This window comes from Apis mellifera, linkage group LG14, assembly GCF_003254395.2.
Source record: "Apis mellifera strain DH4 linkage group LG14, Amel_HAv3.1, whole genome shotgun sequence".
Taxonomy (NCBI): domain Eukaryota; kingdom Metazoa; phylum Arthropoda; class Insecta; order Hymenoptera; family Apidae; genus Apis; species Apis mellifera.
Genome location: NC_037651.1, coordinates 5319952 through 5334424, shown reverse-complemented (window position 1 = coordinate 5334424; position 14473 = coordinate 5319952). Strand labels below are relative to the sequence as shown.

The 14473-nt window shown below is 34.8% G+C and overlaps 1 protein-coding gene across 4 annotated transcripts in view; it reads right to left on the bottom strand.

Moving 5' to 3' along the window:
- Positions 1-504: 504 nt before the first annotated feature.
- Positions 505-14473, bottom strand: part of LOC408449 (thyrotroph embryonic factor) — a 66287-nt gene continuing 52318 nt past the window's right edge. For 3 of the 4 annotated variants that reach the window (XM_026445126.1, XM_026445128.1, XM_006560237.3), the window contains 5 exons: positions 4499-4644; positions 3734-3971; positions 3162-3265; positions 2816-2953; positions 505-2586 (listed from right to left, as the gene is read on the bottom strand). In XM_026445126.1, the coding sequence (XP_026300911.1) occupies positions 2500-2586; positions 2816-2953; positions 3162-3265; positions 3734-3971; positions 4499-4644 (713 nt within the window). In that variant the 3' untranslated portion in view covers positions 505-2499. The remainder of the gene's footprint in view (positions 2587-2815; positions 2954-3161; positions 3266-3733; positions 3972-4498; positions 4645-14473) is intronic. The other variant, XM_026445127.1, reaches the window with a different exon arrangement.

The following is a 14473-nucleotide window of genomic DNA, read 5'->3' as shown; positions in this document are numbered from 1 at the left end:
AGTAACTAATAAAAAATTAATAGTCATAGATATTAAAAATATTTACAAGTAACAAGAAACGTAAAAGAAGGAAAAAAAAAAAAAAAAAAAAAAAAAAAAAAAAAAAAAAAGAAACAAAAAGATAATGAAAATCCATTGTTCGACGAGCCATCAACCGTGTCGAAACACGATAAAACGATAATAAAAGATGCGTCGCGACGCTTTCCCCGTACTCGAGACATCGTGTTAGCCCTTCGAGCGATTTTTTTTATCAACTGTCATACAACCGGAGCGCCGAAAAAACGAAACGCTACAGAGAGAAGAGAGAGATTAAAACGTTATGTATGAAAAAAAAAAAAGAAGCACTTGATCTCTACCTTACGATAAAAACAACTAGAATCACTTGTGTGTGTACCATCACCACTTGTGGGATACGCTACAGTAATTAACGTTTCTTAGAGAACTAGGATCTAGTCCGTGCGCAGAAAAGCGTCGTTCTCCCCAAAAAAAAATCCTTCGTTCTTAATTTATCCTTTTTTTTTTTTTTCTTCCTCATTCTTCTTTTTCTTAACAAATTACCGATCACGGATAATTCTTTCCTCTCTCCGTCCCTTCTCCCGTTGATTATCCGACGATTATTCGAAAATTAGAAAAAATGTTTTATTCAACCGATATTCACTGGACAATCTTTTAAAGCTCGTGACATGTTTCAAGGCAGGCCATATGTCTAGGTACAATAATGCTAGTTATTGTACTACTTGGCGTGGTTGAGGAAAAAAAATCTTAAAATCTTTAGGGCCGTTCAAAAAAAAAAAAAAAAGAAAACACGTCAGATCAACGAGAGAAAATACGTATGGATCGAGAATTTATCCGCAATCAGATCCTGAGGGCCGCATTGTACAAGAACGAAACAAAAGCTCGAGAGTCAGCGCGTGATTTAAATAGCCGCGTAAGGACCGCTCGCGGCCATTTTTCTTTTTTCTTTTCCAACTATCGATCATTCATACGCGCGCCTGTCTGTGCTTACGTGTTCGTACATCTCTTTCACTTATTGTATTATCCTAATTAGCTCCAGCTCAGTTTATGAGGCAGTTATCGCGTAGATGCCAGATGTTTCTGGTACAGTTGAGACACTTTTAACATAATAAACATTATCATATATCATATATCATAATCGCTTTTCCTTTAATTTCACCGGAAAATGTAACAAGGGAAACTTGTTATTTCAATCGTTTCTTTGTTAAAAAAAAAAAATCTCTTAGAACTAACTTCAGGTGGGGTTCTTTACGAATAATACAATAATATAAATAACATAACGCGTTTCATAATAAAAATATAACGATTCGTTATAAAAAAAGTAAAAGAGATATCGTACATATTACTATTATATTCAAAACATTGATAATTCTCTAATTAACGAATCAATCTAATTTCTTTCGACAAAGTACAAATTAACAATTTGCCATCCCTTCGACAAGGTCCCCAGAGAGTTCATCATGTTAAATCTCCTTACGGATACGATTCGATCGAAAGCGTTCACTTGACTTGATTAACATGCCTCGCGTTAAAAGGAAAAGTTTCCAAGTGTCTCGTGGTGAATACCTGTACACATACTGTTGTTTATACATTATTCATCTGGCACGCACACTAAACTAATTCACGGTCTGCTGCTCCGCGTGTATACGTGTATGCGTATATGTCTCCTTTTTTTTTTTTTTTTTTTTCTTTTTATGTATATAGATATATACGTAACGCGTCTCTTCTTGTATATATGTGTATACATATAATGCTTGATAATGCGTTGCAGCGAAGTTAATATACCCGACTATACACCTCTTCTTGGTATGTAATAATACGCGTGTATATATATATATAAATACATACACGTGTGCATGCGGTCGCGCGTGTTACACGCGCGCACAGAGCGTCATACTTTTACAGACACACGGCATACACACGGCCGTGTATGTATGCGCGCGCGCGCATGTTATACATATATATATATAATCTAACTATACATATAACTATGTACATTTTTTTTTTTTTTTGAGGGATAAGGTGAATTTCGAAGGGAGAAAGGAGCACTGGGAGGAGGGGGAGGGAAAAAGGGAACTGAGAAGAAGAGGGAGGGAACGGATTTAAAGAAATATTGGTGTATGAAGGGAGAAGAAAAGAAGAGGAAAAGATGTGGTGTGAATAGGAGAAGTTTCGTCCAAGGAATATCTTCTAGGGGATCGTCTAGGGAAAAGGGGGTAGGGGAGGGGTAGGTTTGTTCGAATTCGTCGAGGATGGTCTTGCGATTCGGCGCGCTCCTTTCTTTTCTTCTTCTTCTTCTTCTTCATTTTTTTTTTTCGTTTTTTTTCTTTTTTTTCTTTTTTCTTTTTAACTCTTCTTTCATCCGAACTGGCGAAAAACCTAAGTGCTGCGACTATAGTGTGTGTGGGAGGAGCTGGCACAACAAACGCTCGTGTTTGCATCTTTTTTAATACCACGACGAGCTGTTGCTTGCCCGGCGCACTGTTAGACGTCCGTGTATTTGCTCAGCTTGTCACGCAGCAGCATGTTCTCGTTCTTTAACCGGTCCAGTTCCTGTCGTAGACCCATATTCTGAAAAGAGAGAACACTTTTGGAATTCGGGATTAAGTATCCGGGGAAAAATTACCGAGAAATCTTCTCGGAGGAGAGGTAATATCATTTGTAATATTCCGCATATTGTTGACGCGAAGAAAAATGAATCTAATCTTAAACGAATCCGATCTTGATTCCATCCCGATAAAATGTTAAGATCCTTATTCTAATACGCGTTGTTTAATTTTAGAGGCGTGGGAAGATTTACTTCTTTCTCGAGGAAGCCGGCCCTGAGAGCGATCTGGTTCTCCTTCATGCGACGTGCATCCCGTGATCGTTTCGCTGCCATGTTATTCTTCCTACGACGCGCCCAGTATTTGTCATCCTTCAGGTCATCCGGAACGAACTGTAAACCGGTAGCGGACCATGGAAAAGAGCAGGAAATTAGAACGAACGTTTAGAAATTGTTGCGTATTTCTAAACGACGTGACGCGAGAAAATAGTTATATATCGTATCTATATAAGTAGAATCTTTGGATGGGGTATAACAAATATAAATAAATTCCCCCTTTTTTTCTTTTTTAAGTATTATTGAACCGTGAAACTGGACTGACCTGCTTCCGTGATTTCTTGATCATCGGTTGGGGTTTCAGCTCCTCGTCGGAGAAGGCCCGGGTGCGTGGATCGAAGTCTCGCCCCGATGAGGCCATCGAGAGCGCTACAAGAGACAAGCCATATTGTATTCGTGACGAGTCCTCGGAATCTGTCGCGCGAATAATCGACAATTTCGATGTTAGTTTCATCCGTTTCCCCAAAACTAAATCGTTTATACCGGAGTCGATCCTGAGACTTTATCCCGATCCCTTGGACAATCGTTTACTTCTAAAATCAAATTTAAAACAATTCTTTCCTAGATCCTATCATTTCAACAAATCTTCTTAAATATTCTAAACTCTTGAAATGCAAAGATTTTCAGATTTATTTGTTCCAAACGAGTTTGCTTTCAACTTTGAAGTTCTATCGTTAATTAAATAATTCTTTATATTCACTTCAACCCTCCTTCCTTAAACTCTTTCTAATTCTTCCACGATCGATAAATTAAACGAAAGATTTATTAAAAATACAATTCCCTCAGGATCGACGTCCAAAGAAATCGGGTAGGAAATCGGATGAACGATTCACTCACTGGAATCCGCGGGCGAGGGAGGGTTCATAGTGTCGGGTGAGCAACACTCGCTCGGCGAGGGTGATCTCTCGCGTTTGGTGACCGGCTCTAAGTGGAGGCCGGCTGGGCCTTGGTGCCCTGGTGTTTCGGTGTTGTTCATTTTGTGCAGTTGTCCGCTCTGCATCGTCCCTTGTCCGCCGCCGGCCACTCCATCCACGGGAATACCGTTCTCGGAGAGAAACTCGTCGAGATCGACGTACTGTAACAGGAGGATAACGGCATCCTTCTTTTATTTTTTTTCGATCTTCAGCAGAAAAAAAAAAAGATCGGTTATAACAGAGTCGAGTGTGTTGTGATGCTATCATTCATTTCAAATCGATATTACACGATGAACATCGTGTGTTGTTCATCAGCTAATTGAGCAATAAAACGAGAAATAAAATTTTTTCTGGAAAAAAAATGCGAATGGGGAAGAATAAAGTAAGTAAATTAACTTTCGATTCATAATTTTATCGTTGGATGCGAGAAGGGCTTTATTCACGATCTTATTGGAATGGTAAATGTAACTCAATTTTATGAGACGTAATGAATTTATATATAAGAATATATTTGTGTTCTTCTTGCATCCGGTAGTACGATTAATGAAAAAGAAAAAGAAAAAAAAAGAAGAAAAAAGAAGAGGGGGATGAAAAAAATCTAGAATTTTTAAAAACTTTTAATCGCAGATATTTGAAATCTGCGTTTCAGCCGGATTGTGAGCTTACCGTATCGCGTTTTTGTACATACATGGTTCAATACCTTCAGGTCGGCATCATAGGGCAAAGTTTTGTCCCATAGATTTGGGCCGAGGAAGGCGGCCTGCGCTTCCACGTTGCCCCATAATTCTCCATCAGCGTCCTTTTTCTCTTCCGGTCCATCTTTGCCTTGTTTTCCTGAGAACGCAACGATTCCTCGTTATTTTACTGCGTTAAATTATTTTTTTTTTTTTTTATAAATATATATATTTAATCTCTTTTAAATCTCGTAGAATTTGTAACTTCTTGTGCGCGACAATTTTCATCACGAAAGATTGTAAAAGATAGAGATTAAAAATTTAGATTTGAAAACTCTTTATTTACGAAAAATATTTACAACGAGAACTAAATTTTTTTTTTTTAATTATTCAAACGATCGTATATAGACAAATATGAATTTTACAAGAATCGACAAGATATGTTTTTTTGCTTGTACAAAGAAGAAGAGATTCAATAGTAATTAAATAGTAAGAAAAAAAAAAAAAAAAAGAAAAAAATAAGACAATAAAGTAGAAATAATTAACGACCACGTGGCGCTAGTGTCGCGTCATCAGCCATCGTAATATACTCACATTTATACGTTGTTATTATTATTATAAATCACGACGTAAAAATATTGTTTATTATGAGAAACTTTTCCGATACAATTCAACGTAAAGATTTAAAGAAAAAAGAAAAGAGAGATTCAACGATTCGAGAAGATCGAAATTTGTTGCGTTTAAAAAAATATCACAACTATATTTCCAAAATGGGATTACTATCTATTGCTCCGCTATAAGATACAAAGTCTATGTTTCGACTTAAAAAAAAAAAAAAAAAAAATTCCTCTTTTCTTTCCATTCAATAAGCTTTTTACCTTCGTTTCTTTTTTTTTTTTTTTTCAACTATGATAGAAGAGAGACCTTTTAGAATACGCGAGATGACACGCTTCCCTCCGTCCCTCCTTTACACCTTTTTTTTTCCCCCGCACACACAGTGTCGGAAGCCGTGGCCATCAGAAATTACTTCGTGGAAGAAAAGAAAAAGAGGAGCGGATCAGTTGGCGACCTTGGAGATGCTCCTCCAAAAATAGCGAGCCGACCTAACAACTTCTCTCTATTTCTTCTTCTTTTTTTTCTTCTTCCTCTTCTTCTTCTTTTTCTCGTTTCGAGGCGTTTCTTCCGCGTTTTTTTCTCCTTCTCCTCAAAGACTTAAGGCAGGCTTAATTGTTTCTCAACGTGTCATGCCACGTCTTCGTTATTTCGTTTCGTTATGCGCGTAAAAAAAAAAAAAAAAAGAAGAAGAAAGAAAAAAAAAATTTGCGGATTTATCACGAGACAGAAATAATAAAAAGTCTATTAATTCACCGTGCATCATCGTTTATTATCGAATATTACGAATATTTATGCAAATTTAAATTTTTATACGAAGAAAATTTTTATGAATGAAGAAAAAAATGAGGTTAGGATTTCGTAACCTCGAAAAGATTAGAAAATAAAATAAAAAAAAAAAAAAGAAAATTACATCTTCCGCCTCGCGCAAGTAAAATTAAAGTGCAGAACGTTATTTTTATATTTTTCTTCTCTCTCTCTCTCTCTCTTTTTCCAATGACTGAACGTGCGGTTCAAACGCGACGAAACCGCATTCAATGGTTATTATCATGGTACACCGCCTGTTTGCGAGGTCGTACCTCTACCACAATCTGATAGATTTCAACGAACGAAGATTTTTAATATTCATACTACGTTTCCTCTCCCGGATTACGACTGATCTTTGAATTATTGCTTGTGATTATCGCCGGCTACGATTCCAACAACCGTGGATTACCTGGCGTTTTATCTCTAAAGAGTAATCAAAGTAAATTCAACGAATTTATAGAAGATGTTTATGGAAGATAGAAAGGGAAAGGAAAGAATTCGCCTCGTCACAGTTGTTGTTGCAACTAACAACAATAAACAATATAAACGCTTTTTGATCCTTGATCCTTGATTATAATCCTGCCTAAAACTCTCTCTCGAGAGAGAGAGATAAAAATTCTCTTGGAAAGATAAATTATTAGAAACGAACAAATGAAAAAAAGATCCTTAACTCGAGGTTTTTTCTCAAATTTAAATTTTCTCGATTTTAAATTTTAAATTTTTCATCTCGTCAAAACTAATTAAGATTAAGATTAAGATTAAAGTTAATCTGAAGAATTAATTAATCAAGACTCAACTTTTAATTACTTATCATTCTGTATCATTTCGGTATATAAAAACGATAAATATAAAATTCGTGCTCCAAAGTGAATATAATAATCATCGTATCATAAGACTTGGTCGAATTATCGATGTGATTTTGAATGGAAAAAAAAAAAAAAAAATTCCACTGAAAATACGGTTGAAAACGGTTTGGAAACGCCTAATAACTATACGGAGCGCGGTTTCTCCGTGCACGCTAGCTAAACAACTAAACAACGACAGCTTGCAATTTGGTTCAAGGCTGTCGATCGTCGCCAACTCTGCGGAACTAATCTCGCGTTGCGTGGCGTGGCGTGGCTAGAACACGAGCAACAGCCGATTAAACGAGAAGAAGAAAGGGAGAAGAAATCGTGTCGTGCGAAGGTGAAGAGGAGCAATCAAAGGTGAAAAGGAATCAAGCGTGGAGAGAGAAAACTGACGATGGATAATGAAGATTTTAATCGATGATCTAAAGATTTGAAGATTCAAGAATTAAAAGATTCAAAGGTTCAAGAATAAAAGATTCAAGGATCTAAAGATTCAAAAGTTTAGGGATCCAAAGATCCAAAGATTCAATGATTTAAAGATTTAATAATCTAAATATATCTATAATCCAACTCTTAACGTCTTAATGTTGGAATTTTATTTTAGAAGTTTATTAATTTTTTTCTAATATGAAAAATCAAATTAATAAACATGGACATTCTCCAAATAAACATTAGAAAGATTTTGAATAACTAAAATTCTTAATAATAAAATTTATGATTTTTCAAAATTAGAAAGCTAAAATTATTCAAAGATTTTTAAATCTCTTTCATAAAATCTCAATCATAAATGGAATGCCAATGAAAACACAATATCCCCATCATCATGTATCTTGTAGCAACGTGATAACATGATAACAAATATACACGTTATTTAATTTAAATTAAATAAATCGCCCAATTTTTAATAACAATACCATCCTCAAACATCAAAGTTGTATATTAAAGTGATTCAATAATAAAAAAAAATACCAAATGAAAATCTCGCTAAATTCAAACAAAAATTCAAATACCTTAAATTCCTAAATTGGCGTGATCCATAAAAAAAAAAAAAAAGAAGTTAAACTTTCAAAAGAATGGAACGCGAACGCGGTTGTCGAACAGAATTGACCGAGTTTCCTGTTCGGGGCAGCCGCGTAACGAAAGCGGAAGTACCGTAAAGGGCAATTGTCGCGGAGGAGGCGACGAGAAAGAAGCTGGATCAGAATCTGGCCGGAGAGAGAGACGATTTCCGTTAACGGTAGAACCAGTTCTCTCCGCTCTGCTCCTTCGTTATACCGAGAGCGTGCCTCTAATTACTATGTTCCCCTGTCTTTATCTCCTCTCCTCTCCTCTCCTCTCTTCTCTCCTCTCGCGGTTCTCCGTCATCCCGATTCCCCTGCAAGATATTCCTTTACGTAATCGACAACACGCGAGCGTTTTACCTGACTCAAGTATGGAATGACTCATGTGCACGTCCTGGGAGGGAAAAGAAGAAAAAAAAAGAAGAAGAAGAAGAAAAAAGAGGAAAGATCGAAACGATTCGTCGTTGTCGTGTTTCTCTCTTCGCGACAATAAAGGATCGGTATCGAAAACGTGACGTCGTGCTCTATGTAGAAATTTTTAATTTTACGAATCTGCTCTTCGTTTACGGATGATCGAATCAAGAACTTGATAAAATTGGTTATTTAAAGTCGAGCTTAAAGTTTCTCTATGCACGATCTCGAACAGCAACTTAGCATCCTGAAACATTTTGATCGATGGATAAAACGAGCGAAAAGATTAAATGAAAGTAGATCTACTTCTGATCTCCTTCTTTTTTTCCAAATCTAATAATTTTACATTTTGCAAAATTTACGACGAGTTTTCTCACTCGAGATTCGAAATCGAGCGGATACGAATTTCAAATTCTCTCCTCCTCCCTGCTATTAGTTGCTCCGATTTTTTTCTCTTTCCTTTTAAAGTGGAGGAAAAAAAAAAAGTTTGCCACAACCTCCGATATACTTTGTACCTTAGTTTTAAACACGCAATAACGGTCAGAAGAGATTTGCGTGAAATCGCGAGCACCGTTTCTAATTGTAATTGCGGCGGCACGCGGTGAAATTAATTTGACAGGTAATAATTCACGAAACCGAATAAAATATCCATTAAATCTCACGCAGTTGCGTTCGTGTACGCAAGCGAGCGATTGTCCATCCACGGAAAAGGAGGCGAGATTCGAGATAAAAGCCCGGTGAAAGGGAATTGAAAATAGTTTTTATTAACGAGCAACGATGATTTCCGTTTTTTTTTTTTTAAAGCCTCGCTTATCTCCGTTACATATCAATTATACTCCACGGTTTCTTGTTATAACTTAATTGGATTCACGGCGTTACACTTTCATAATCTTGATACGTTGATTCAATTTGCCGTGTCATTTGGGGGATCCGCTTCTATTGAATTGTGTGTTCTATGGAATATTTATATAACTTTACAATTTTTGAATGAAAGATCTGTTAAATTGGGATTCGAACATGAATTGAAACAATTTTTAACGAATAATTTTCAACCAAAAAAAAAAAAACTCGAAGAAGATGGAAAAGATGGAAATATATTAAGAGCGAGATGAGAATAAGGGGAAATGGATGGTGCGTTGTCAGACTCGTGACACCTCGTCGTTCTCTTTCAACGCCAGTTTTCAATGGATAATAATTTAATTTCACGCGGAATTAATCGATTTATTTGAAGCTAAAAAAAGCTCCTCTTTTTTTTTCGAAGGAAAAAATTACACGTATATTTAAAAATATCATTTATCTGGGGAAAAGGAAAAGGGGAAAGACGTTTATAAAATAAGTACGAAGTGATAATAATTGACAACAACGAAGGCGTGCCCGCTATTTGCAAACGGATAAACAATCGCATTTGTTTGGAGATAATTTCCTGTGGCCTTGGTACATTGATACTCGGCTATTTCGGACGATAGATCGAATACGAAGTGAAACTGAAATCCGTGATCAAGGTCTAGCTCGTGATCAAGTTTATAAATTCAACCCCGAGTAGTCGGCTATGAATCAACTAGTCTCGACTCTACTTCTTCTTGCCCCGATATTGCCGTTACTTTATTACGTGCTAAATACTACAAACTTGGAAGAAGATAGAAGATTTCGCGCCCAAATTATATTATCTCGTAGCAGAAACTTGCTAAATATCACAAATTTATCAAAAGATCCACGAGAGATATAACCATACGATAAATCACCAGATCTTCATAAAATTCCCCAGAAGATATTGTGCATTAATATCACTATAAATTAGGAACATTTTAACTTCAAATTACATAAATGTTTTGTCTCGTAAAATAAAAAAAAAAAAGAATAAATTTTTGCGCGAGGAACGGAGAATATTTTAAGGAAAAATATTTTTCGAGAATTAATTTTCCACTCGTGAAAATAGAAATGAATAGAAGTGTATGTGTAATTTAATGTTTTAGTGCCATCCATATATTTTTTTTTTTTTTCCCCTATTTAATCGCGCGACTTGTAAGAATTGTAAGAGAACCGAGAAAAAAGGAGATGGAGTGGAGGTAGAATCTCTGACTTATGATTCGTAAATCTCGCGTCGTTGTTCATGTACCGATAATTTATGTGTGCGGTAAGCCGCTGTCATCTTTCTTGACAAACGATCTGTAAACCACGTTGCCTTAAAAATCTATTAACCTCGTCGTTCGATAATTGCATCGCACTATCTTCCTTGCAAGCGTTTATACCACTTCACAATCGAAATTCCTCTAACGATGATTTGACATTAAATATATATTCAACTTGTGGTCAGTTGTTTAATGTTTACGCAATAGATTGGCAGTTTTTATTGAATTTAATCATTCATAGTTCTAAATTTATCGCCTAGACTTATATTTCCAATTCTTGAACGAGGCCTCTCTTCTCGTTCTATTTCAATCTCGATTTTTAAGCTTATCTTTAGATAATTTTAAATTTCACATTATCAAGCTTTTTTCCCTTTCAAACGTTAAACCTTTGAAATTCATAAATCCAAGAGAATTAAAAAAAAAAAAAAAAAAAAACGTAAAGAATTTCAAAGTTCCTTAAAATCCAAATTCAAAAAATGTTCAAAGATTCGTATTTTTTACAAAACAAATTTCTCTACCTCCACTTTTACTTTCATCGAAAAAAAAAAAAAAGAAAAAGAAAAAGAAAAATTCTAAACTAAAGAAAGTGGGAGGCTCGTTCAAAACTCAACTTCGTCCAAGCTTCGCAACATTAAACTCCGCTCCTGGCAAGATTGATTAGCATACGTTAACAAACACGAGCCCGTGAAAACAAGGAAAGCAAATCGAACAGGAAAACGCTTGCAACCGTGAAAGAAGAAAAACGGAGTGAATAATGAAAGAAGGCTCGCTCGCGCTCGGTTGAGCATAGAAAACTATCGAGAAAAGAGGAAAGTCGACGGGGGATAATTTCTCTCGGTTGGAAAATTCGTGGAAGAAAATTGATACGCAACAAAATTTACGTAACATATTCGATGCAAAACTCGTGTGACGAGAGAAAGAGAAAGAGAGAGAGAAAAAGAGAGAGGAAATGATGGATCCTGGCGGAAGTGGATCTCGTGCGTGTTCCTTAAAATGCTTTCTCTTTTCGAGCACGCTCCAATTAACGCGCTCTTGTCTAATTACCGACACAGCGGATTACAACTGGAGGAAAAGGGAAATGATTACCATGCCGGGTTCGTATGTTTTTCAGTTATATTTACGGCGTTACGTTCGAGAAGGAACCACGTGGAGGAAATTCGTGGACGAAAGACAAAGCGTGGAACTTTCGAAATAAATGAAATATTAGAATATTGGAGAAATGAAATGAAATTTTCGAATGATACTGATTTTATAATCGATTAATTTTTCTGTGATTTGGAAGAAATTTGAGAAAAGGATTTTTAACGAAGAAAATATTCGAGGAATTGAAGAGAGAGAGAGAGAGGAATTGGAAGATGTTGGGATATAAAAATCCAAAGGCACGAATTTTAGAATTCTAGATGTTTAAAAGTTCAAAGGTTCAAGGATCCAGCGATTCGAAGAATCGACAAGTGAATTAAAAAAGAGAGGAAACTTCGTTTATATTTTGTACAATTATTAAGATTATTAAAAATATCTTTCGTGTTAAAATATATATATATATATTTGAATCGATTTTCGACTTCTATCGTCGATTCTTCTGTAGGAATTTTTTTAAAAATTGCCACAATACTTTTTAAAAGAACAACAGCAACAGTTTTGTTGGTAATAACGGCCTCTTCAATATTTTCAATGAGATACGCCTTATCGGCGAACTATGGCAGAAAGGCGCAAGAAAGAATTCTAACACGCACTTTGTTGTTCCTTCCATCAAGTTTTTTTTTTTTTTAAACGCGAATGCTATCTTTGCTTTTTAGTGACCTTATTGCCAGTATCGTTTAGATACTAAGCCGGGTTTTTAGCTTTTGGTTCAACTTAGGTTAATGGAGGAAAGTTAACAAGATTTTGCGTCTCGAAGAAAAATTCGAGAGGATCGTCGAAATTATTTAAATCTTGAGCGTTTTGTTATTTCTTTAAAAAAAAAAAAAAAGAAAGAAAAAAAAACGAATATATTTATCTCGCCTTGAGTCATTTTAATCGGAGCCAGATAATCGAAGGAGATTAATTTCGGCAATTTAGCATAATTTCTAAATTTTGCGTTTATGTAAATGCGCGTTTTAATTCTATGAAGCGTTGAATTAGCATTTTTTACAAGACAGTTTATCGAGTAAGTGTATATACAGGTGTGTGTTGCAAGGACATTGGTGATCAGCAATTAAAGTAATATATTAAATTGACACGTTCTTCCCCGAGTAAATTCTACGATAACGAGAAAACAAAAAAAAAAAAAAAAAAAGGAAAAAAATAAAAAGTTAATAGCCAAGATAAAGCAGAAATCTTGAACAAGAAAAAAAAAAAGATGTACATTCAAGACCATCAATCATACGTCATTCTATTTATCTCGTCGTAGCCATGAATCCAGAGATTTATACATTTTAAATAATAATTAATAATATTTTAAATAACAAAAGAGTATCATGTTATGTTTATATCAGGATTAAGAATGTTTATCTAAATTTTTCGATCATATACTTTAAGAGGATAATTCTGATTGCAAAGATCCAACAATCTAGAATTAAAAAACAAAAAAATCTAAGCATAGAAAAATTTGAAAAGTACTCCAAAGAGATATCTTCAAAATATAGCTAGAAAATATCAAAATATCCACAAAGATGTTCACAAATCCAAATCTTCGGAAGGGAAAAGATATCAAAAATATTTCAAGATGCATGGATTTATTAATATAAATGTACAATATAGCAATTTATTTTATAATGATTTATCAATTTAACGATGCTTTCAGAAATCAAAAGATTATTTCTGGAAATAACGCAACATAACAAGACGTGATTCATAATTCAGAATAAGATAACATTTAATAACGAAACGATTATACGAATTGTATTATTCTTCGATATGCATCTATTCACAGTGAAATCTCGCGGAAGATTCCTTCTCGTTCAATCAACACTTCCGGCCCGTTATCTGTTCTTCTCAAAACAATTTCTCAGCAACGTTGGAAAAAAAACACCATCAAAATAAAATATTTTTCGAAAAATATTATCACATTATTATTTCTCCATAACATATTAATTATTCTTTCCTGTTATTGAGTTATTGAAACGATTGAAATTCGTTGAAAATAATATTTGCAAGCGGAAAAATCATCATTAAGCGAGATGGTGTGTATATATAGAAAGAGAGAGAGAGAGAGAGAGAGATAGAGAGAACAATAAACACGGAGAAACCCATGTTCTCTCCTGTCACGAATATAGCGATTGTAAGTTACGAGCTCGTGCATAACGGGTTGAAACGCAGTGAGCCACGAAGACGTCCTTGGCCGCTCCTCTGATAGCCTCCAGACCTCCTGGGAATCGTTTCCTACCGCCTCGATGCACACGACTATGCAACGAACGACATAGAAACGTTCCTGGAGTCCCCTATCCCATGGCTGGAATAGGATTACTTAGAAAAATTCCATGCGTTAATCGGACGAATCTTATATTTAAATGTTTACGATCCTCGGGGTGTTTGGAAATTTTAGAGAAGAATTTTAGAGAAATTTGTCAAATGTAAGGAAAGGAAATCAAGGCCCAAAAGATTCCAAGAAGATTCCAAGAAGGTGAGGAGGTTTCGAAGAATCGAAAAATCTAAAAACTCAAAAGTTCAGCCAAGATTCAAAGAATTTTCTAAAGGATAAAAGATGCAAAGATTCGAAGTTTCAAAGCTCTAAAAATCTAAAATTGAAACATTCAAAAACGTTGAAAAAAAAAAATCTGAATATATAGATTTATATTATAAATAAATTTCTATAATCTTAAATTGTATAATAATTATTATTTTGAAGGAAATAATTATAATTTATATTATTCTTCTTTTAGAATTGATAACCGTTTTATTTAAATTGGTTGGAGATAACGTTAAATGTTAACGTTAATAACACGTTGAATAGATATATTTAACTGGAAATACCCGAAAATTTTAATATTTATCGATTTTTCTCGTACGATGAACCTTTTGAAAAAATAACAAAAGAAATTATTATTCAAAATATTATTATTCAAAAATACATACATGTATAATTTTCCTTAATCTAATAATGTACAAAAAGTATCGAAAGAAACAGATAATTTCTACGTGGT